This window comes from Leucoraja erinacea, chromosome 10 (genome assembly GCF_028641065.1).
Source record: "Leucoraja erinacea ecotype New England chromosome 10, Leri_hhj_1, whole genome shotgun sequence".
Taxonomy (NCBI): Eukaryota; Metazoa; Chordata; class Chondrichthyes; order Rajiformes; family Rajidae; genus Leucoraja; species Leucoraja erinaceus.
The window spans coordinates 29,107,248-29,131,970 of NC_073386.1; the positions used below are offsets into that span (position 1 = coordinate 29,107,248).

General features: G+C 38.5%; 1 protein-coding gene across 6 annotated transcripts in view; it reads right to left on the reverse strand.

The window, feature by feature from the left end:
• The window catches only part of patj (PATJ crumbs cell polarity complex component), a 215,784-nt gene that overhangs the window by 168,570 nt on the left and 22,491 nt on the right, over positions 1–24,723 (reverse strand). For all 6 annotated transcript variants that reach the window (XM_055641833.1, XM_055641832.1, XM_055641829.1 and 3 more), the window contains exons 9-13: positions 22,438–22,537; positions 19,937–20,025; positions 19,360–19,489; positions 16,937–17,053; positions 342–418 (exon numbers count right to left, since the gene is read on the reverse strand). In XM_055641833.1, the coding sequence (XP_055497808.1) occupies positions 342–418; positions 16,937–17,053; positions 19,360–19,489; positions 19,937–20,025; positions 22,438–22,537 (513 nt within the window). The remainder of the gene's footprint in view (positions 1–341; positions 419–16,936; positions 17,054–19,359; positions 19,490–19,936; positions 20,026–22,437; positions 22,538–24,723) is intronic.

The following is a 24,723-nucleotide window of genomic DNA, read 5'->3' on the forward strand; positions in this document are numbered from 1 at the left end:
ATCATGTATTCGCTCAACAACATAGAATTTATTTATTTTTTCTTAGAATGTCAAGGTCTGTGCACCAGAGTAAATTTTAATGGCCCATTATAACATAATAAATCATTTTATTATAATTACATGATTCATACCAACCATTAGATCTGAAGCGATCTCATGGCTATCTCCATAAGATAATAAACATTGGTTAGTTCTATTAATTTTTATTTGATATTTTGAAATGGGAATTACATTTTACAATTAATTAAAATAAAATTAAAACATTGACAAATGTCATTCAACAGCACTATTTGTTTCAGTACTCAATTCATATCAGAAAATATGGTACTAGAAAATCATACCATCACTTCATACTCTGTCCCCAACAAATCTTCCCATTTGTTCTTTAATTCATCATTTTTTGAAGCAGGTCTTGTGCCTAAAATATAAAATATGTATTATGGCATTTATAAAGAGAATTCAAGCCAAATTACTAGTTAATTAAGAGTAAGCAGATTCATCCAGGTATAATTACAATGGTTATCAATGTTGGATACATTATTTTTTGCTCATTTTCATCTAGTTATGCTCCTCCTTAGCATGGAGCATTTGGGGTTCTTTGCAAGATTAAATATTCTCTTGTATTTTAAACTGGCTGCTAGAATTGATCTATGAACTATTGAGAGTTTATTGATCCAAACGCACAACAGCTAAGCTTTCATCAGTTTAGTTTCTAGGGTTACAGTGCATTCAGAAAGACCACTTCACTTTTTCCATTTTGTTACGTAACTGTTATATTTTAAAATGGATTCAATTCTTTTTTTTATCATCAATCTACACACAAAGTATTTAAAAATAAATAACTGAGATATCACATTTACATAAGTATTCAGCCACTTTGCTATGACATTCATAATTGAGCTTAGGTTCATCTTGTTTCCATTGATTATCCTTGAGATGTTTCTACAACATGATTGGAGTCCACCAGTGGTAAATTAAATAGATTGGACATGATTTGGTAAAGCACACACCTTCTTCTTCTTGGTATGGTGTGCACAGCCTAAAGTTGGAGGACAACTTGTTCTATTTTATCTTATTTGATTGTGCACGCCAGGTTGATTGCATTCGTCGAAACAGGCGTGGACCACGTGAAGGTTGCAATCTCCCACCCTAACACACATTCGGGACGACAGATAGCACAATGGGCTAAGAGTTCGGCTGGCGACCGGAAGGTAGCCGGTTCAAATCCCGCTTGGAGTGCATACTGTTGTTGTGTCCTTGGGGCAAGACACTTCACCCACCTTTGCCTGTGTGTAATGTAATGTAATTATGTGAAGCACTTTGGGGTCAATGCAAGTTGACTGAAAATGTGCTATATAAATAAGATTATTATTATTATTATTATTATCTGTCTAAATAAAGACACAGTTGACAGTGCATGTCAGAGCAAAAACCACGCCAAGAAGACGAAGGAATTGTCCGTAGACCTCCGAGACAGAATTGTGTCGAGATATAGATTGAGGAAGGGTATAAAACAATTTCTGCAGTATTACAGGTCCCGAAGAGCACAATGGCCTCCGTCATTCTTTAATGGAAGATCTTTGGAACCACCAGAACTCTTCGTAGAGCTGAGCAATCGGGTGAGAAGGACCATGTTCAGGGAGGTGACCAAAAACCCGATGGTCACTCTGACAGAGCTCCAGAGTTCCTCTGTGTAGATGGGAGAACCTTCCAGAAGGACAACAATATCTTCAACATGCCACCAATCAGGCCTTTATGGTAGAGTGGCCCGTCGGAAGCCACTCCTCAGTAAAAGGCACATGACAGCCGCTTGGAGTTTGCACTTAAAGGCACTTAAAGGACTCTCAGACCATGAGAAACAAGATTCTCTGGTCTGATAAAACCAAGATTGAACTCTTTGGCCTGAATGCCAAGCATCACATCTGGAGGAAACCAGGCACATTTCATCACGGTAAAGCATGATGTTGTCAGCATCATGCTGTGGGAATGTTTATCATCGGCAGGAACTGGGAGACTAGTCAGGATCGAGGGAAAGATGAACAGAGCAAAGTACAGGGAGATCCTTGATGAAAATGCTCGAGAGCATTTTGAACCTCAGACGGGGCGGAGGTTCACCTTCCAACAGGACAACGACCCTAAGCACACATCTAAGACTATGCAGGAGTGGCTTCGTAACAAGTCTGTGATGTCCTTGAGTGGCCCAGCCAGAGCCCGGACTTGAACCTGATCGAACATTTCTGGAGGGACCTAAAAATAGCTGTGCATCGACGCTCCCCATCCAACCTGAAAGAGCTTGAGAGGATCTGCAGAGAAGAATGGAAATTACCCAAATGCAGGTGTGCCAAGCTTGTAGCGTCATACCCAAGAAGACTTGAGGCTGTAATCGCTGCCAAAGGTGCCTCAACAAAGTACTGAGTCAAGGGTCTGAATACTTATGGAAATGTGATATTTCAGTCATTTCTTTTGAACTACTTTGCAAAAATTTCTAACCTGTTTTCACTTTTTTTATTATGGGGTATTTTGTGTAGATTGATGATTAAAAAAATGAATTGAATCCATTTTAGAATAATGCTGTAACGTAACAAAATGTGGAAAAAGTGAAGGGGTCTGAATACTTTCTGAATAATTTCTGAATGCACTGTATCTCCTGTTGTATATGCTTTAATAGAACCACGGTTCAGAAAGTCAATGCAAATACATTTGTTCCCTTAAAAATGTTTGCAGCAAATAAAATACTGAAGACAGAATACAATATTTAAGGGCAAGAAAAAAAAATAGGAAAGCAAATTTTCCTACTGAATTTTCTGTTTAATAATCTTCAGCATAGATCATTTTCAGCAGATATTTCAAAACTGTAGCTAAAGGAATGCTGTATTTATTTTGTCCCAAGTCCAGTAATATCAAGCGATTCTGGCCCTCCCAGCAATTTTGTGGCTGAAAGTCTTATCCATGCCTTTCATACCACGTAACTTGACATTTGCACTCCACCCCCAACTGCCACCCATTTCCAGCCCATTCCAGGCATGAACATCAGCCTGGTATTTTGTGTGGCAAAAGAAAATTCACCCAAAGTGGATGACCTTACAAAAACTGTTTTAATGGAGTGCAACTACAAAATCCTCTGTTGCATATTGTTCTTGAGGTCCTGTACATCAAATACAGAGTGTACAAGCAGGTACAGTAAGTAATTAAGGCAGTCAATGAAATGGTGTCCTTTATTAAAGAAGTATTGAATATAAAAATAGGTACATTGGTGCAACTTTACAGGTCATTTATATTGTGTTCAGCTTTGATCTACATTTTTAAAGAACACACATATTGGAGGCAGTGCAGATGGGGTTCACTGGATTGATTTCTTGGATGAAGGGATTGATATATGAAGACAGGTTAAACACATTGGTACACATCGGATCTTAAAGGAATGAGAGGTAATCCTATTGAAATATAAGTTTCTGGGATGGATTGGCAGAGAAGATGCCAAAGGAAATACAAGAGTGCAAGAAAATAGAAGAAAGAGTAAGCCACCTGGCTCCTCAAATCTACACCACCATTCAATATAATTGTGATTGATCTCCTGCAGGCCTCAACTTCTCCAGATTTCTTACTTGTACAGCATGGAAACAGGAGCTTAGGCCCAGCATAGCTGAGCAAACCACAAAACACCCATTTACATTCTCCCTATATTGCCATCAACTCTCCTCAGACACCTTCACCCTATGGACAATACAATGCACAATACCAATCCACATGTCTCTGGGGTGTACGAGCAAACCAGAACACCCAATGGAAACCCACTCAATCACAAGAAGAATGTGAAAACATCCTGCAGGCAACAACGCAGATCAGGATTGAACCTGGATTGATGTAGCAGAGAGGTGGCAGCTCTACTACCAGCGCTACTATGACATCCCTTCTTTGAGATAGTTGTAATCCTTTGCAATTGAGAATCATTGATTCTATTCAAAGTAGAGACATACTTTAATTACTGGAGTGGCGGGGTATGGGGCAATGCGTGAAAATGTCAGAGAGGTAAAAAATGGATCAGCCATGATCTTACTGAATGGCAGAACAGGCTCTAGTAGACGAATAGCCAATTACTGCTCATGTTTCTTCCGTTCCTATATTCTGTCGAGCAAAGAAAGGATAAAGTGTGCACCCATAAGGTTAAAATTAAGCGGTTTGACGGGAAAGTATTACAGCATAAGTAAAAATAAGTAAAGTTTGTTGATGTATTTTCAGATAAGATGTTGATGCTTCTGATATAAAAATCTTACTTTTACCTGAAGATGATATCACTACATGCCAACATATAACATTGAAATACCTATGGAAATTACTATTACTGAGAATCCCCACTTAAATTTGTCCCAGTGACCCTGTAGTTGCACGCTGTGACCATGGGATGATGCCATAGCTGCACTATAACCTGTATTCATTTCCATGTTCTCCAGTGATGCTGCTTGGCCTGCTCAATTACTCCAGCATTTTGTCTTCTTTTGTAAACCAGCATCTGCATTTCCTAGTGCCTAACCTGAACCATTGTCTCTAATACACCACGTGACCATATGAAATAGTATAGTTTAATATTATGCTTAAATTGCAAACGTAATCTTTAAGAGGTGATTATAAATCAAGCTCAATGAAAAACATACCAGTATTTTAATCTCATCTGCCATAGGCTTCACACTGACTTAGTTTGATACTTACAGTGAAATGTCAAAATCCATCCCCAATACTGTGCTTTTCTATTATTTTTTAATTTATCCATGCTAACTGCCAACCATCATGTTTTTAGCTCATCCACGACAGATCTAGTTAAAGTAAACCAAAGAGCTGAATAATAATGGGTGGAATTTCATAAAGATTGCTCTCTTTTACAGTCACATCATTAGATAGTTTAGGACATTGGGAGGTTTTATGGTACGTGTTCAAATCTTATTTATTAAAAAAGATAACATTCAAGACCACATGCCTGTCAAATAGACCTTACCTTGATGATCCAGCTAAAAAAACTCAATTGCCATAATAATTTTATGTCCAATTGCTTCTAATTGCATTTGTTTCAGTTCTTTCAAAGCTTCAATCAAAAGGTTTCGAAAAGCTCTCCAAATGAACATTAGTTACATCAAGTAATTTGTGAACAAAGCCTTCTACTTTGAAAAACTATACTTAAGGTTAACACAATTTAGATGATGATCCCAACTAACAACCAAAAGGAAGATTCTTACATTTTAAATATCTCATAAATATTGACATTCCATAACAATCTTTATTTCCTTAAGTGCAAGGTAACTGCCTTTTTTTAGTTTAGTCTATACTCAGGTGTATTGAGGTCCAATGAAAAGTATTCTTGTTGCGTTCTATCGAGTCAGCAGAAATACTATACATAATTACAACCAAGCTGTCAACAGTGTACAGATACAGGAGAAAGGGAATAGAGTTTAGTCATAGTCATAGATTGGGGCGGGCCTTCGGCCCAACTCGCCCACATGGGCCAACAAAATCCCAGCTACCCCAACCCCTCTTGCCTGCGATTGCTCCATAACCCTCCAAACCTGTCCTATCCATGTACCTGTCCAACTGTTTCTTAAATGATAGGATGGTCCCAGCCTCAACTACCTCATCTGGCAGCTTGTTCCATATACCCACTGTGTGAAAATGTTACCTCTCGGATTCCTATTAAATCTTTTCCCCTTCATCTTGGTCCTTTGTCCTCTGGTCCTCTATTTTCCTACGGGTAAAAGACTCTGTGAATCTAACTGATCTATTTCCCTCACGATGTTGTATACCTCTATAAGATCTCCCCTCATCCTCCTACGCTCCATGGAATAGAGACCCAGACTACTCAACCTCTCTCTATAGCTCACACCCTCTAGTCCTGGCAACATCCTCGTAAATCTTTTCTGAACACTTTCAAGCTTGACAATATCTTTCCTATAACATGGTGCCCAGAACTGAACAAAATATTCTAAATGCAGTCTTACCAACGTCTTAAACAACTGCAACATGACCTCCCAACTTCTACACTCAATACTCTGACTGATGAAGGCCAAAGTACCAAAAGCCTTTTTGGTCACCTTGTCTACCTGTGACTCAACCTTCATGTAACCATGCACTTGTATTGCTAGATCCCTCTGCTCTACATCACTACCCAGAGCCCTACCATTTACTGTGTAGGTCCTGCCCTTGTCCGAAGTCCCAAAATGCAACATCTCACACTTCTCTGTATTAAATTCCATCAACCATTCCTCCGCCCACCTGGCCAATCGATCCAGATCCTGCTGCAATCGTTCACAACCACCTTCACTATCTGCAAAACCACTAACTTTTATATCATCAGCAAACTTGCTAATCTTGCCCTGTGTGTTCTCATCCAAATCATTGATGCAGATAACAAACAGTAACGGGTCCAGCATCGGAACCAGTGGCACACCACTAGTCACAGGCCTCCATTCTGAGTAGCAACCTTCCACCATCACCTTCTGCTTCATTCCATGGAGCCAATTTGCTATCCATTCAACTATCTCTCCTTGGATCCCATGAGATCTAACCTGCCAGAGTAGCCTACCATGCAGCACCTTGTCGAACGCCTTACTAAAGTCCATGTACACAACATCTACAGCTCTGCCTTCATCAACCTTTTTGCTCACGTATTCAAAAAAATCAATTAGATTTGTGAGACGACCTCCCACATGCAAACCCATGCTGACTGTCCTTAATCAGCCCTTGCCCAGCCAAATGTCTGTATATCCTATCCCTCAGAATACTCTCCAGTAAAGCCCTAGTCCCACTTACGTGTCCTTGGCACGCTAATTAAGTGACCTCGTGGTCGCGTTGGTGCACAACGGTCCCGCGAATGTCGCACGCGTCATCATGCGCCCGCACAGCCGTCTGGAGCGCGTGACGTCATTTGAAGATGAACACAAAATGCAGGAGTAACTCAGCAGGACCGTTAGCATCTCTGGAGAGAAGCAATGGGTGATGTTTCGGGTCGAGACCCTTCTTCAGTCTGAAAGAAGGGTCTTGACCTAAAATGTCATCCATTCCTTCTGTCCAGAGATGCTGCCGGTCCCGCTGATTTACTCCTGCATTTTGTGTCTATCTTCAATTTTCTTGGCCCCACTCTGGGAGTAGAAGTGGGAGCGGATCCAGATCCGCAACGGCCGTGAGCCCCAGGCCGAGCTCGGCGATCGTTTGCCTGCTTCTGCTGCTGTTGGAGGTGAGATGTTGCGTCGCGCCAGGATCTTGTGCCTGTCCCACTTTGGCCGTCAGTTACACGACAGGCCGCTAGCGCGGGAAGATTTTGTTCGCTACAAAGATTCGGAGCGCCGCGCGAAACCACGCACAACTCCATACCCCTCCACGCTTCTCAGTGGGACCAGCCCCGCGCGGCCACATGATGCCCGAGCGCCTCAACGCAACGACGAGGTCGCATAATCTGCGTGCCAAGGACACGCAAGTGGGACAGGGCCTTAACTTACCAACTACAGATGTTAAGCTCACCGGCCTATAGTTCCCAGCAATTTCCCTGCAGCCCTTCTTGAAAAGAGGCACAACATTTGCCACCCTGTAATCCTCTGGCATCTCTCCTGTATTTAAGGACGACTCATAAATTTCAACCAAGGCTCCTGCAATTTTCTCCCTAGTTTCCCGCAACGTCCTTGGATCTATGTGATCAGGCCCCGGAGATTTGTCTACCTTCAAACACGACAGTACCTTCAGTACTTCCTCAACGGTAACCCTGACTGCTTTCATGACACTTCCAGTGACTGCTCGAATTTCCTCTGTCCTACTATCTTTCTCCTCGGTATATACAGAGGAGAAATACTCATTGAGTACCCTGCCCATCTCCTGTGGCTCCACACAGAGGTGATCGCTTGTATTCCTGAGAGGTCCCACTCTCTCTCTCTAGTTACCCTTTCCCCCCTAAGTATTTATAAAATCTTTTGGGATGGCTTTTATGCTACCCGCCAGAGCTATCTCCTGGCCCCTTTTTGGGCTTCTGATCTCCTTTTTTAGTTTGCTCCTTAGTTCCCAAAACTAAGTGTAAGATAAAGTCCAATAAAGTCCAATTAAAGATAGTCCGAGGGTCTCCAATGAGGTAGCTGGCAGGTGAGGACTGCTCTCTAGTTGGTCATAGGATGGTTCTGTTGCCTGATAACAGCTGGGAAGAAACTGTCCCTGAATCTGAAACAAAGCATTTAATTAAGATTATCAGATTAGCTCAACAACCATGACCTAATAGAGCAAAATAATTAATGTGATAAAAAGGAACTTCAGTTGCTGGTTTATACCTCAAATGAATGTGTGGCTATTCCTATTTCCGATCTTAAATGAAGAATATGGCCAATAACCGTGCAATATATGAACAGTTACTGAGCTGTTTCTAAATCCTTTATTCTTCCAGATGAACAAAAGGACCAAAACATGGATCAAAGAATGAAAATCCAATATTATCTAGCTTTCTGTACTCCTACACACGGAACTCATACAATCAAAACACACTAAAGTAGAACAGACAATAGCAAGAATAAATCACACTTTCTATGGTTCAGTCAAACATAATAACATCCTTTAAAATAAACCTGCCCTCATACTCAATATGATAGTAAATTGAGCATAGAAAATCTTCTTGCAAGTCTTTAAAAATAATCTGTAACACAAATTAACATAAAAGACGATCAAATCCTTCACCAGGGAGAATGGCATGTAGGATAGCGAGATTAGTGCGAGGTACATTAATAGCAAGGGAATACTGAGATCATGAAGTAGGTGGTGATGAATCTCTTGAAGAGCAATAAGGTGGATAAGTCCCCAGGGCCTGATGGGATCTATTCCATGTTATTGGGAGTGACAAAAGAAGATTGCTGAACCTTGACAGAGATTCTCCAGCCACAAGTGAGGTCACATTGGACTGTAAAAGTACCCAATGTTGTTCCTGTATTTAAGAAAGGAAGTAAGAATAATCCAGGACATTAAAGGCCAGTGGGCCTCACATCAATGATGGGGAAGCTATTGAAGAAGATTCCTAAAGATAGGATTTATTCACACTTGGAACGGAATAGGCTAGTTAGTCAGTCGGCATGGCTTTGTGCTGTGCAGGACATGGGTGGGAGAGTGGATATTGTTCATATGAACTTGGTACAGAGTACCTCCTCCACTGCCTACAGAGAGGAGGTACAACAACTCATCAGCTGGTGTGACATCAATAACCTTCAACTCAATGTCAATAAAACAAAATAAATAACTGTGGACTTCAGGAAGAAACAGACAGCGCACACCCCACTCACCATCAATGGCAGTGCAGTGGAGTCTGTGAAAAGCACCAAGTTCCTGGGAGTGCACATCACAGATGATCAGACATGGTCCACCAATACCATCTCCCTAGTCAAGAAAGCACAGCAACGCCTCCACTTCCTTCGACGGATGAGGAGAGCCAACCTCCCCCCTTCTGCCCTCACCCCTTTTTACAGGGGTGCCATTGAGAGCATTCTTACCAGCAGTCTCTCAGTCTGGTATGGCAGTTGCTCTGCTGCTGACCAGAAGACACTACAGAGAGTGGTGAGGACAGCAGAGAAGATCACCAGATCACCCCAACCTGCAATCCATACCCATCTCGCTGTCGCAAGAGAGCAACCAATATCATCAAAGACACCACCCACCCAGCACACAAACTGTTCACTCTCCTACCATCTGGCAAGCGCTACCACAGCATGCGGAGCAAAACCACCAGATTCAAAAACAGCTTTTTTCCTCAGGCCATCAGACTACTCAACACACTCAAGAAAATTCCATTTAACTTTAATTCAATGTCTGCAGTATGCTATTTGCACGTTTCTATATTGCACCTTTATTATTGCATCTTAATAACATACTTCAAAATTTTACTACAGTCTGGCATACTGTGTATTACTTGCACATTTGGAGTATGGGGAAACGCAATTTCAATCCAATTTATTTGAATTGACAATAAAGTTTACTTTGAACTTTGGTAAGGCATTTGACAAGGTATTTTGTGGTACGCTGATCCACACAGTTAAGGTGCATTCAACCCACAGCTACTTGCTAATTTGGATTCAGAACTGTCTAACCCATAGAAGACAGAGGGAAGTGTTGGAAGGGTGATTTTCCAGCTAGAGTTCTGTGACCAGTAATGCTCCACAGGGATCGGTGCTTGGATATCAATTGTTTGTTTTATACAGTATACTATTACAACTACTTGGATGAAAATGTAGAAATGTACGAAATGTAGAAATGTACAAAACTGCAGGTACTAGATTTTTAGCAAAACACAAAGTGCTGAGGATTTCAGTGGGTCAGTCAGCATCTGTGAAGGCAATGGACAGACAATGTTTCAGGTCAGGACAGACAGATCAATTCCATTGCGAAGCAATTTTTTTTACACAGAGGGTGGTAAGTACCTGGAACACCCTGCCAGGTGGTCGAAGTAGATACAATTGAGGCATTGATGAGACTTTTAGATAGGCACATGAATGTGCAGGGATTGGAGGGATATGGAACATGTTCAGACAGAAGGCATTAGTTTAGTTTGACACTATCTTCAGCATAGACATGGGCAAAAGGGCCTGTTCCTCCGCCCTACTGTTATATAGTTTGGGTAATGCAAAGGTTAAAAAAGATTCTAATGCAACATGCTTTCTCTTTTAGATTTGACTACCTGATTAAGATAATACAGGATCATGATTGACACGCACCCACAGACCAGGACATAGAATGCACACAGTCAAATTGCAGAAGTTTTGCAAACCCTGCAGGAATCACAATAAACAACAACTTCTACAGTGAATGAATTGCTAACACAATATTTAGGTACAATGTTTTGTTCGTTGCTCATAAGTAATTTCAGAATTGTGTATTTATTCCTTTGAGAAATTAATATTTTCCAGCTTTTTTTTGTCTTCTCTAACCTTTCCTGGAGTTGCTGGTTTCCACAAAGTGGGAGTTAGAGGAATTTCAATGTGACATTTTTTTTTTTTTCAAATCAGTCATCTGGGAAAGATTAAACCATTTTTAGTGATTGAAATTATGTTTGTGCATATTTTTGAGTTAAGTATAGGAAGGAACTGCAGATGCTGATTTCCACTGAAGATAGACACAAAATGCTGAAGTAACTCAATGGGTCAGCCAACATCTCTGGAGAAAAGGAATAGGTGACATTTCGGGTTGAGGCCCTTCTTCAGTATGAAGTAGGGTCTTCGACCCTAAATGTCACCTATTTCTTTTCTCCAGAGATGCTGCCTGACCGGCTGAGTTACACCAGCTTTTTGTGTCTATCTTTTAGAGTTAGGTGACTGGTCTCTACTTTAACTTTTGATTTCTTACATATATGTATTGTAGATCCAGAGTTCTTTGATGAATCAAATCAGTAACTACATTCTCATTGACTGCAAAAATGGACAGTATAATGAACCAGTTTATTTATATTATATAAATAGCATAATCAACTAATTCATTTCTGTTACACAAATATGCAAGTTCCCACCTATAGATACTAAAGATATAATATACATTATCCTCTAAGGGAAATATTCTGTAATAATTGTTTAAAACCTATCAACAAATAATTTTATAAAATCTAATCAGAAAAAAGCACAATGCAATATTGAACACTATTACCCACAATTTTCTGACAAAATCATGGATTAATAGTTATCTGAATATTTTTTGTGCAAACACAGCAACCTTGCATAAGGACAAAGGTACAGATAAACAAAGACCTGAAAAACGTTATCGAAGATATGCCAGACCACCAATACATCTGCAAACATACAGTGCATTCAGAAAGTATTCATACCCCTCTGAATACTTTGGGTCCAGAACATTCTGGAGCAGATTTTCATCAAGGATCTCTCTGTACTTTGCTCCGTTCATCTTTCCCTCGATCCTGACTAGTCTTCCAGTTCCTGCATTGAAAAGCTTGATGCTGCCAGCACCATGTTTCACCGTTATGAGTGGTGCCTGGTTTCCTCCAGACATGATGCTTGGCATTCAAGCCAAAGAGTTCAATCTTGGTTTCATCAGACCAGAGAATCTTGTTTCTCATGGTCTGAGAGTCCTTTAGGTGCCTATTGGCAAACTCCAAGCGGGCTGTCATGTGCATTTTACTGAGGAGAGGCTTCTGTCTGGCCACTCTACCATAAAGGCCTGATTGGTGGAGTGCTGCAGATATAGTTGTCCTTCTGGAAGGTTCTCCCATCTCCACAGAGGAACTCTGGAGCTCTGTCAGAGTGACCATCGGGTTCTTGGTCACCTCCCTGACCATGGCCCTTCTCCCCCGATTGCTCAGTTTGGCCGGGCGGCCAGTACTATGACGAGTCCTGGTAGTTCCAGTTCTTCCATTTAAGAATGCCGGAGGTCACTGTGCTCTTCGGGACCTGCAATGCTGCAGAAATTGTTTTATACCCTTCCCCAGATCTGTGCCTCGACACAATCCTGTCTAGGAGGTCTATGGACAATTCCTTCATCTTCATGGCTTGATTTTTGCTCTGACATGCACTGTCCACTTACATAGATAGATGTGTGCCTTTCAAAATAATGTCTAATCAATTTAATTTACCACTGGTGAACTTCAATCAAGTTGTAGAAACATCTCAAGGATAATCAATGGAAGCAGGATGAACCCAAGTTCAATTTTGAGTGTCATAGCTGAATACTTACGTAAATGTGATATTTCTGTATTTTCTTTTTAATTACTTTGCAAAAATTTCTAAACACCTGTTTTCGCTTCTTCATTCTGGGGTATTGTGTGTTGATTGATGATTTAAAAAAAAGAATTTAATCCATTTTTAAAATACGGCTGTAACGTAATAAAATGTGGAAAAAGTGAAGGGGTCCGAATACTTTCTGCATGCACTGTAGCTCCTTATTTTTGCCCTCACCATTGCAAAAAGTGGATAATGGATGCACTTACATGATAAATATGAACAAAAGACCTTAAGGAATTAAAGTTGAGATGACAAAGGAACATGTTAGATACTATTTAAATTCTCAGGTCAGATATGATATTAACAATGTGCTAAAAGCCATGAAATCTCCCTGGCACTGATAATTAATTTATTTGAAGGGTTCAGGTCTTAATTGCTTCAATTTTTAGAAATAAAATCAAGTTTAAAAGGCTCTCTTTTTTATTTTTTATTGTCCTTTTCTCCCCACCATGGGGAAAGGCCAGCCTTTGTTTAATTAATTTACACTCCCTTTTCAGTAGTTACATTGCTAGTCATAATCCTTCAATCTGATTGATAAAGGACATATACAATTGCACGCCTCTCTGTCCAGGTGTTCATTCTGTTGTTCAATTTCCCTTACTCAATTTTCTTAGCACACTCCTTAAGCAATTTGTAGCAGAAAACATCAAGGGCATGAGTGCATCTAACAAAAATGACTGATTTTCATTAACCTCCTGGAGCAAGTTAAAGCCTATAAATTACCTAATCCTCTGAATGTAAAAAAAAACCTTTCAAACTATTCAGTGTTTTAACAGTATTGTTCCCAAGGGAAATAATTAGTGACAAAGCGCATTGTTATCTGAGGAGCATTTCTGTGCAATGCAAAAGTACATTGTGTTTGTACAGTTGGCAGGTATAATAGCTTGTCTTGTTTAATTAATCCAGACTGTAACATGATCTTTAATACAGCCTACAGTTCAAAATCATTCTTCCGCTCTAATAATGCTATCTTGACATTTATATCAATTCAAGTATTCTTACGACCATTATAATCCCTTTGTTGCACGTCAGACAATTTGATAGGGTTAGATGGCATGAAACAACGTTGCCCAACTGATGACCCCAACTAGGAGCTGTATTTTAAGTATAAAATTCCTTTATTGAACAATATTTGAAGAAAAGATTCAGAACACTAAATGACATTTCAGTGATCATTGATACTCAAACTGTTTATAACGCTCATCCACATTAAAAAAATTTAAACTCCTTGGTTTAAGGAGTTTTTCTTGGTCTCTCTCTCTCTCTCTCTCTCTCTCTCTCTCTCTCTCTCTCTCTCTCTCTCTCTCTCTCTGTTTCTCTGTCATATGCAATAATTGTTTTCAAGGTCAGTGCTGTAAAATAAGGCATTCTCTTCCTGTTATAATCAGTATGTCATAGGTCATGACTTGGATTAGAAAACCAAATGTTAATAGGTATAACATGCAAGTTCCATTAATTGGCTTTTAATACAGAATAGTTATTTATGCGTTGGTAGTTATTGTGGAGAAAACTAAAGGAAACTGAAATCTTTCTGCATCTACCACACACAAATATTTAAATATTTCAGCTAGGAACATGCCCATGGACCAGCAGCAATCTGAGCATCATCTTGCCTTCTCAATAGTTAATTCTTCTCCTGATGTGACTATTGCAAAGCCTTTGTGCCATGACCCATCACCCTTGACCCATGTTCCCAAACACTAACATCTCCCATTACTGTCTAAATTAACTCATATTTCCTCACTCTACCTTACCAATTTAAAGTCATCAATGCAGTTTGCACACTGAGTTTCTGATTTATTGTTTTCACTATAATCTTCAGTTTGTTGAAATGCACCACGCTTCATCATCAGTCCTTTGCAACCCCCCTTACTGGAACTCTCTTTCTTACAGTTCCATTATCACTGTTCCCAATCGAGACATCTATCTCCAGCTACAGAGAGTTCTCTGGCATACAGTAGTCATCTTCAGAACAATAGGAGACCATATGTCTTTCTTCGAAGATGGACACAAAATGCTGGAGTAACTCAGTGGACCAGGCAGCATCTCTAGAGAAAAGGAATATGTGACATTTTGGGTCAAGACCCTTCTTCAGACTGAGTCAGGGGAGAGGGAAACTGGAGGTATGAAGTACAGAAGAAATCAAACCCCACATCAAATCAAAGATGGCCTAGGAGCCCACAATGGTCAATTGTTGGCTGTGGAGCTGATAATGATGAGATAAGAACAGTGAAACTAGCAAAACAACTATGGTGGGGGAAGGATAGAAAGAGAGAGGAAATTCAAAGGTTACAAAATTAGAGAAATCAATATTCTTACCACTGGGTTGTAAACTGCCCAAGCGAAATATGTGGTGCTCCAATTTGCATGTGGGCTCACTCTGACAGTGGAGAAGACTCAGGACAGAAAGGTCAGTTGGGACAGTGAAGGGGATTAAAATGTTTGGCAACTGGGAGATTGCGTAGGCCAAGGCGTACTGAGTGTATGCATTCCCATTATTTCTTCATTATCACCTCCTCCAGAGCCAACAATTGACCATTGTGGGCTCCTAGGCCATCTTTAATTTGGCGCTGGCTTTGATTTGTTCTATACCTTTTCATACCTCTTCCCTCTCTCCTGACTCTCAGTCTGAAGAAGGTTCTCAACCCGATATTCACTCACTGTTGATCAATATATTTTAATACCTACCACCGAATAAAAATCTACCATCTTAATCCTAAACATTTTAACCCGTTGAGCTTCCTCAGGGCTTTATAAGAGAACTTAGTATTCCCCCTTTGTAAAAAGGTGTGTCCTCATTTCACTTCAGAATAATTGAGCCAGAATTGTAAGATTGTAACCTCTTGTACCAATGTTCCCCAATGAGAAAAAACTGTTTCTCTGTATTAAATCCTTTGATTTCTAAGTAATTAAACTACAATTATTTCACTTTGAGTTCTTAAAGCACAACAGAATAAAAGCCATATTTATGCTAATACTTTAATCCTTTAAAACCCAGATGAATTTGGGTGGATCTAGGTGGAACTCAATTTCTTAAGCAGGTAATAGATAGAAATTGGATAAAAGAAATCAGACGTCATGTAATTATTTAACGAGACAAGCCGGAAATCTACATTGAATGATTTAAATTTATCACAATGAACCTGTATGAAAAAAGTTCTGCAATTTATCCTGCCACATTTTATTAAAAGGCACGATATTTCACGGGCTATGGTTTTGGAATTCGATCATTCAAAAGTCACAATAGCAAAATAGTAAGTTTGGCAAAATAAATGTGCTAATTTGTAGTTTTGAATGTCAAATAGTCACAAACGCTGTCAAACTGGTCCTCAAAAGCCTTCGCTAAGAAACGTGCACCACAACATCCAGTCAAGTCTTAGAGAAAGTTCAGTTCCTCACGCAGTAATTACAAGCCTAACATCAGCCAAGACTGGAAACAAAAGTTACCAATTTCACCAAAATAAAATTGGAATTCAAATTCTCCAAAATCTCTCTGCCCCAACTCTCCAAATTCTGGTAATTACACCCAATGATACATTTTATTAGCAACGCCTTTTTATCCATATCCTGCTTGCAGATAAAATCTCTCATAATAATCTTGATTGTTTTTTCCTCTGCAATGCCTTGGATGGTTTGCTAATAATCCAGTTCTGTATGTTCTGAGGTAGCTGATAAGGCCCACACGAGATCCGGACATTGCCACAGGCGATCCATAAAATGGGGCATGTGGAAGCAGAGTTTGGGAAGAGCTGAGCTCTTTTTGCCATCTCCACTGAGCTCTTGCATAGTCTCAACAAGGGGACTAGAGGTTTACAGTGCCATCACAAATGCTCATTCTCCATTTTGAGTTATTGTGATTCAGGACTTCCCATGGGTTTGGGGGGGGGGGGGGGTGATACTACAATTTTTTACTTTATCAGAGCGCTACATTTTCTCTTGTTCTTTAAAAAAAAAAATGGAAAATGAAAATTGTGTAACGTATGTGCGTGATCTACATAGTTTTAAATAAATTTCGCTTTGTATTCTTCTGATTTTTCGTGATCCAAGAATTAACTCGAATGCTTTGCATGCACTCTTGACAGATTTGTCAACTGTATTGTTCCTAACAATGAATGTCCAACAGTACTGAGATCTTCTTAGTATTCTCCAATTTGTCACTATGATGTCAACAACAAATTTTACACTCATACCAGTGGATAAACTGCACATACCATCAATTTTGCATTCCTGCTTCTTTGCGTGTGCAGTTTCTGGCCCTTCAACTGGAGAATAAAAACTGCCTTCAGTGATAAGTGCATTTGTCACCTGTGTTACATTATCACGTTCTACTGTAAAAAATAAAATAACATATTTACTTTTAGCTTCGTCATTGTGAATCTCTTTATATAATTAGAATATTTTGCAAAAATCTTGCATTGCTTTGAGTTCACATTCCATTTCCTATCGAAACTCTGTGAGAGACATTTACTGAAAATGCATTTTGCATTATCTGTTAGATGACATCATTTGATGGAAGATTCCTTACCAATGAAAACCAAACCTGTATAAATATAAACATTACTTCTCTGCTTAAAGAGAAACAAATGCACTAATTCAAGGAATGAACAATAATACTACATGATGAAAAAGATATGATTCCTTTTATTTCCATGATTTCATAGAATATGATTTTTATCTTATAATATAGTGAAAGGCCTTTTTAATGTAATGTTTTGAGTTCAGAGCAATCAGGGTGAGGGCTAATTGGAGACACAAGAGACTGCATATGCTGGAATGTTGTGCAATAAACAAACAGCTGGATGATCTCAGCAGGTTAGGCACCATCAATGGTGGGAAAAGAACAAACATTTTTTAGGTTGGGTCTCTTCTTCAGACATAGAGTAAAATGGGGAAAGCTGATAAAGAGAGGTTGGGGTGAGGGGAAAAAGTGATAGGTGGATACAGGTGAGGGGTGATTTGCAGATGGGTGGAGATAATAACAAAGGCTGATGGGGAAATGGAGACAAAAGGGTGCCAGGTAAGGAAGTGATGAAAAATGAAGTAAAGGAGGAGGAGGGAGGACATGAGTGGAAGAGGACAGACGTTGGTGAAGTGGGGAAGGAGTGGGGTAGGGATTGTTAGCTGAACTGCACGGCATGGAGTAGTCACAAGTACACACACAATAGTAGGGGAGACTTCATGTTTTCTGAACATCTCAGAAGCACTAGAGCGGAAAGCCTCTTAGAAGCAGATGCAGCAGAGACAGAGAGCAACTGAGAATAAGTGATGGCTTCCTCACAAGAGACAGACTGAGAGAAAGTGTAGTCACGGTAGATGTGGAAGCTTGTGCTGGACCCGGAGAGATTGAGAAAGGAGAGAGAGGTGTCAGAGTGTCCAGATAATCTAAGTGAATTTGAACGGTGGAAATTTGTGGTGATGTTGATGAAATGTCAAGTTCTACACGGTTCAGGAAGCAGCCTCAATACCGTCTTCAATGTAACAGATAAAGAATCATTTGAAAAATAATATATTTTACAGGTTTCATTTTTATTAAATAAAAGCTGTTTATTAATTGCTGGTTTGTAATACATCTGTTCCACTTGTTAATGTTATGATCTGTATCTCTTGTTCTGACTTGTTGATGTTTTTTGAAAGTGATGTTTAAACCACTATAAGTAAAAGTAACTTACAATTTCACTTATCATACTTTAATTAAGATGATTCAGATGCAAGATACATATATCAATGTAACAATGTCGCTGCTCTGACATCTCTCATGGTAGGGCACCACATCCTACCATCACCCACCCTCTTGCAAGACTTCAATCCCATAAGCCAATCTACATCGACGTTACATACAAACAAATATCATGGCTCAGGATCAAGAGCTTGAAAGTACAATTAATCTAAAATCAATGTTTGGCCTGAATGGACACAACAGGCTGAATATATCATGAATTTCAATAATTCTTTCCGCTATGGGATTGTAGACTGAGCCAACACTTTGATAACAAAAGAAGTAGGTATCTACTGAAAGAATTTTGCACCATTTTAAAATGCACAGATAAAGCACACAATGGTAAAGGTGGCTGGACAAGGAGAGGGAGGACAGTTTGCTGGAGGCCTTGAAGCAGCCTTGGGCTCGCCTCGGGCTCAACGATCCAGAAGACCCAGTGTGCGGACCGGACTAGACTTGGAAAATGGCGCCAAAAGCTGGCGACTCTTGCATGTGGTCGGTCTCAGTGGACTATTGCTGTACACTTTGTACTAATTGGGGATTATGCTTGGATCTGGCAATACTTTACTGAACTGTATGCAAAAAAAAATTCACTGTACATGTGACAATAAAGACCCAATAAATTGACCCAAATTATTAAACAAATGTGATATCTTAAGGTGTGATACGTTTCTGCAGAATTTCCAAAACTGACAAATTAATTGTTTTGAAGTGAGCTCATGGTCAATTTTATTATTTTATGACAATAATTAAATGATCATTTGTGATTTTAAAAACATTTCCTTTGCATTAATATCTAGTTATTATAATTTAATAGAATATCTTTTTGTCCATTTAATTCTCTTTATAAAAGATAGTAGTGAAATATTTGGAATTTCTTTTACATCTCATGCAAGTTGAAAGCACAATATAACTTACCCTTTCCAAAGTATTCGTAGTTATTGCACATCTTCTTCCTTGCTAATGTAAGGTTAACAGTTTTTTCAGTGTTTCGTAAAGCATCAATTGCTTCTTGATTAGTAAATCCCTGAATATTAACTCCATCAACCTACAAAATGAAAATGACAATAAAACTCCACATACCTCAGGAATTAAAACTGCAGATGCAAAAAAAAACAAAGTATCGTAAGCCTGAATTTTGCCATTGTGATGCGAGTGAATTTGCCATTCTGGTTTGATCCCGAGGCCCTGGTTGTATACTTGAATTACAAAGTTAACCACAAGCAAAGGAAGAAAATAATTCTGCACTGAAGAGGATACTGTATAAGTGTTGAGGGTATGCAGGAACAAATTTGACTCAACAGAACAGTCATTGATGTTATGACTCAAGAGGTCATGTGTAATTTACGCAGCTTGTCTAAAATGTTTCAAAAGGTTAGGCATCGCTAATAATGTTTTTTAATTATTTGGGAGACTATGAAGAAGAGACCATCCATTCAATATGAGAATTATTAGCAAATACGAACAATTACAATTGATGTAAAATGTTACTCACAGCAATGATTCTGTCTTGAACGTGAATACATCCACTTTGTTCTGCAGCACTCCCTGGTATTATGCTTTTCACAAAAATTCCAGAGGTATCTGTAAATTATAGTATTGAATAATTCTGATGAATAATTTCACCAACGTTTCTAGCCTCTTACACATATCCAATTTTATTTGCATCCATACAGGCCTTAGCAGCTCAGCCCCTAAAATTTGGAATTCTGCTCTCAATATCAATGCTTGTCATACTCTATCCCCAATTGTAAATCTTCTAAAAATCTAATGGTTCAACAAAGCTATCAAGCATTCGTGGTCATATAATGTAACATGACCAAGAACATAGGAGAATATTTCTAATCCTTTTTGATAACATTTCAGTGGAGTATCTAGAAATATTATATTCCATTAAAAGTACTCTGGAAAGACAGCTCAACGTAGTCATACTGTATGTCCAAAATACGTGATCACATTAACCTGTGATCGTTGGTAAAACAAGTTATGAAATAAACAGTGATCGTTCGCGAAATCGAATTGTGGCAACTCACTTGTTCTCTGAACAATTACAAAATTCAAGCATGGGCCCTTATTAAATACAGCTAATTCTGCTATAACACAATGGTTGCATTCCTAAGAAATCATGTTATAAAGACAATTGTGTTAATAAGGGAAAGAGGGTTCTGGGAGACAGAGTTTCAGACTCACAATAACAAAGAGATTTTTCTTGTGGGACTCTAATCAAGATTTTACAAACAAAATAAAGCTATGGATGAAAACCAGTGGCAGAAATAATGGTGGTTTTCAAATTGCAAGGATCTCTGCACTCTATCTATGCTTTCAAGGTAGTTCTTAAATTGCAGACTAAAATTAATAAGCACCCTTGATTTGCTATTGTTCTAAGTTTCATAGTTAACTACTTTACAGTTGTTTTTCTAAATACGGTGTTTGGATCTTAAATTGGGCCAAGCGAACTTTATCTCGATTCAGTCTATTCTGCTTCAGTATAGACCTAATCGGTCACAATTATAAGAAGAACCATTCTTAAATATTAGCCTGTTTCTCCTATGGGAAACTACATCCATAAGAAAAAATACTTCCCTCTTAGAGAAAGCAGCTTTCTCAGCAGGAACTATGAAAAGTTAATTAACTTAAATTTTATATCTTTCACAAAGAAAACCCTGAAATGCACACTAAGAATACTTTTGAAAAGTCAGTATCACACCTAAGCATGTTTTCATCAACAGCAATAAAATAAATAACATGGTCATCTTTATCGAGATGCAAGTCTGGGAATATGTTCTGAAAGATATCAGAATTCCATTTCTCTTCTTGAAATAATACTGTGAAATCCTTAGAAAGGAGGAGGAATTTCTTTAGTCACAGGGTGGTGAATCTGTGGAATTAATTGCCACAGAAGGCTGTGGAGACCAATGACTATTTTTAAGGTGGAGAGTGATTTGCAAGGGTGTCTAGGGTTATGGGGAGAAGGCAGGAGAATGGGATTGAGAGGGAAAGATAGATTGGGCATGATTGAATGGCAGAGTAGACTCGATGGGGCGAATGGCCCAATTCTGCTCCAACAACGTATGGACTTATTTTCACTGAGAAAGCAGAAAGCAGACATTTAATATCTCATCCAAGAAATATGTTTGCTGAAAGTTTTACGTTACTACACAATATATAAATAGATTTCAGTTAACCAAAAGTATCAACCAAGTACTGGCCCAATTTAAGATCCAAGCGATGCAATTAGAAAAAAAAATCTAAACTATTGAACTATCCATCTAATAAGGGGAGCAATTCAAGAGTGATTGATGAACATTAATTTTGTCCAGTCATCTAAGAACCACTTTGAAAGCATAGGTTGGAATTCTGAGATGATTTGCAATTTGAAAAAGAAAACACCATTATTTCTGCCATTGGTCTTCCAGCTGTTTGTACAGAGAAATAATAAATGGAGTTAGCTCATAAATTAGAGTTTCATGAAAAGCAGAACGTCAAAAGATTACAAGGCTTAGAGGAATCAAGAATAAGATCCAGGAGTAAGATTTTAAAAAGTATTGCTATTACAAAGCTCTTCCTATGACTTCCATATTATTTAATCTTTAGTCACTGTTGTAATGTAGGAAAATTCAATTGCCAATGTGCGGAACAGCAAGTTTTCAAATAGAGCAAAGTGAGAAGAACCAAGTACTTGTGTAATGATGATTGTGCATAGATATTGCCCAGGCCAAAGTAAAGCAATTGGCAAAGAAATTACTACAATTCTCAGTGGGTGAACCGAACTACAATGAGTTGAGTTGAGCTTTGAGAGATTTGGAAATAGTTAAGAAGATGTGCAAGAAGAATGGATAGCAATGATTCATCAATTATGATGTGTGAATTATCAAAAGAAACATATGAATCAGCATGTGCAGATCTATAAAGTGAGGCTGCAGGTTTTGATTTGGATCACAGTTTGCTTCCTTTTAATCTGAATAAATCTATGGCTCCATATATTTCTGAACTCACCACTTTGAGATGCTCCAACATAACCAACAACCGTAATGCCCAGGCTTTGTCCATCTCTCTTGAGTTCAATATTATTAATTTCGTAATCATCTGCAGAAACCTAAAACAAAACATTTTCTCAAATAATGAATCTTAAGAGCATTAAAAAAAACATTGTTAAAATGTACAAAATATCCCTATTTTCAATTTGATTTAATTAAATGTTCAAATTTATAGAGGTAAAACTCCTTAAATCATTTCAATAAAATTTCCCAAGCCATCAAAAATTTTAATTATATTTTAATTCAAATCAATTTATTTTTGCTAATGAAAATATAAAATGATATGGAACCAAAAATAATATATGGCATTAAAATATTGAACAACTATCATCTCAATGTATGGCAGAATGTGTATAAATAATTGATTGCTCTATTCTTTACACTTCTGTTAAATAAATAAGATCTGAAAAATATGCAGAAGATCCAGGTTATTTAGGATTTAGTTATAACAAACAGGCCCAAAAATGTTCAGCTTTGCAGAAAAGGTTTTGGCCTTGGAATATTATTCAATAATTAAACAGATGAATTTCTTTCAACTGAATATCAGGTTCTTTAAAAAGAGGTTCCCAAGGTTGTATCAGGAAATGAGGAATTGTGGGGGTAATGAGGAAAGTTGCAAAAGGCATCATAAATGGGCTTTGAATATATGCAAGACTCAGTATCCACATCTTTCCAGAGTAGAGAATTCCTAGTTAATACAAAACTCAATAATTAGTCCAGAAGGCAAGTTTCTTATATCAAATGTTATGTCCTGGATCCAGACTCTTTAGTCAGAGAAAAAAAACCTATCAACCACTAACCCTAACCCTTTCTCATCAATGGGGATTAATGGACAGTATGATAAACAATTGATGCTGATAATTCTGCATGAGTGTTGGACTGCTAATGTACAAAAACTAAATGTATTTTAGTTGATCAAATTAAAATCAGTATCGGTAATAAGAAAGGCAAAAGCATTGCTAGCATTTATTTCAAAAGGTCTAGAATACAATAATACAATGTAATGCTGAGGCTCAAAAAGGTGCTGGTCAGACTGCATTTGCAGTATTGTGAGGAATTTTGGGTCCCATATCTGAGGAAGGATGTGCTGAGAGGGTCCAGAGGAGGTTTATGAGAATGATTCCAGGAATTAGTGCGTTAACGTATGATGAGCGTTTGACGGAATTGGGGCTCTACTCGCCGGAGTTTAGGAGGATGAGGGGAGTCCTCATTGAAACTTACCGAACAGTGAAAGGCCTGAATAGGGCGGATGTGGAGAGGATGTTTCCACTAGTGGGAGAGTCTGGGATCAGAGGTCATAGCCTCAGAATTAAAGGAAGTTCATTTAGGAAAGAGATGAGGTGGAATTTATTTTGTCTGATGGTGGTGAATCTGTGGAATTCAATGCCACAGAAGGCTGTGGAGGCTAAGTCAATGGATATTCTTAAGGCAGAGATACTGTAGATAGATGCTTGATAAGTATGGGTGTCAGGGGTTATGGGGAGAATGCAGGAGAATGGGGTGAAGAGGCAAAGATAGATCAGCCCTGATTGAATGGCGGAGTAAATGAATGGCCTAATTCTGCTCATATCACTTATGAAATGGATCAAATTATCAGTTGAAGTAATTGTTTTGAACATATCAAGTATATTACCTCTCTTTCACATCCATTAAAATGCTAGTAGCTAGTGTCCCTATCCAAGTTATATTGTTGCTTCATGATTTATTTATTTTTAAATAACATTTGTATTTATATTCTTACAACAAATTTAAGTAACATTCAACATACAAAGAAATTCTAACACTATTAGCTATATTGTTTTATTTTAAATTATGGGCCTAGCATCAGCTTTTGACCTTTCTCATCAGACTATGCGCCAGATTTTGTGAAATAAGAGACTGCATTAGAATTTTATTCTTTCATCTCCGGGACTCAAGCTCCAATTCAATGTGGATAGATGGAAGGGAAACAAAAGTCACAGCATATTTCTGCTGAAGTGAGCTGATACATAACCACATCAAAGCTTTGGATGATGGAAAAACCTTTTGCAAGTTCTCTCATTGCTGATTTTCATAATGGGCATAGTACAGTTCCAATAAAATGCAAAGGCACTGGAAAGTTTCCAACCCGATTGAGAAATTTAATATCAAGAGAGAAACAAAAGTTAAACTAGAAACAGAACTCAAATCTACTGTGCAATTCACAGCATGCAAATCCTGATCTATATGACATCATTCATAGTAACATTTCACATTTTATAAATAC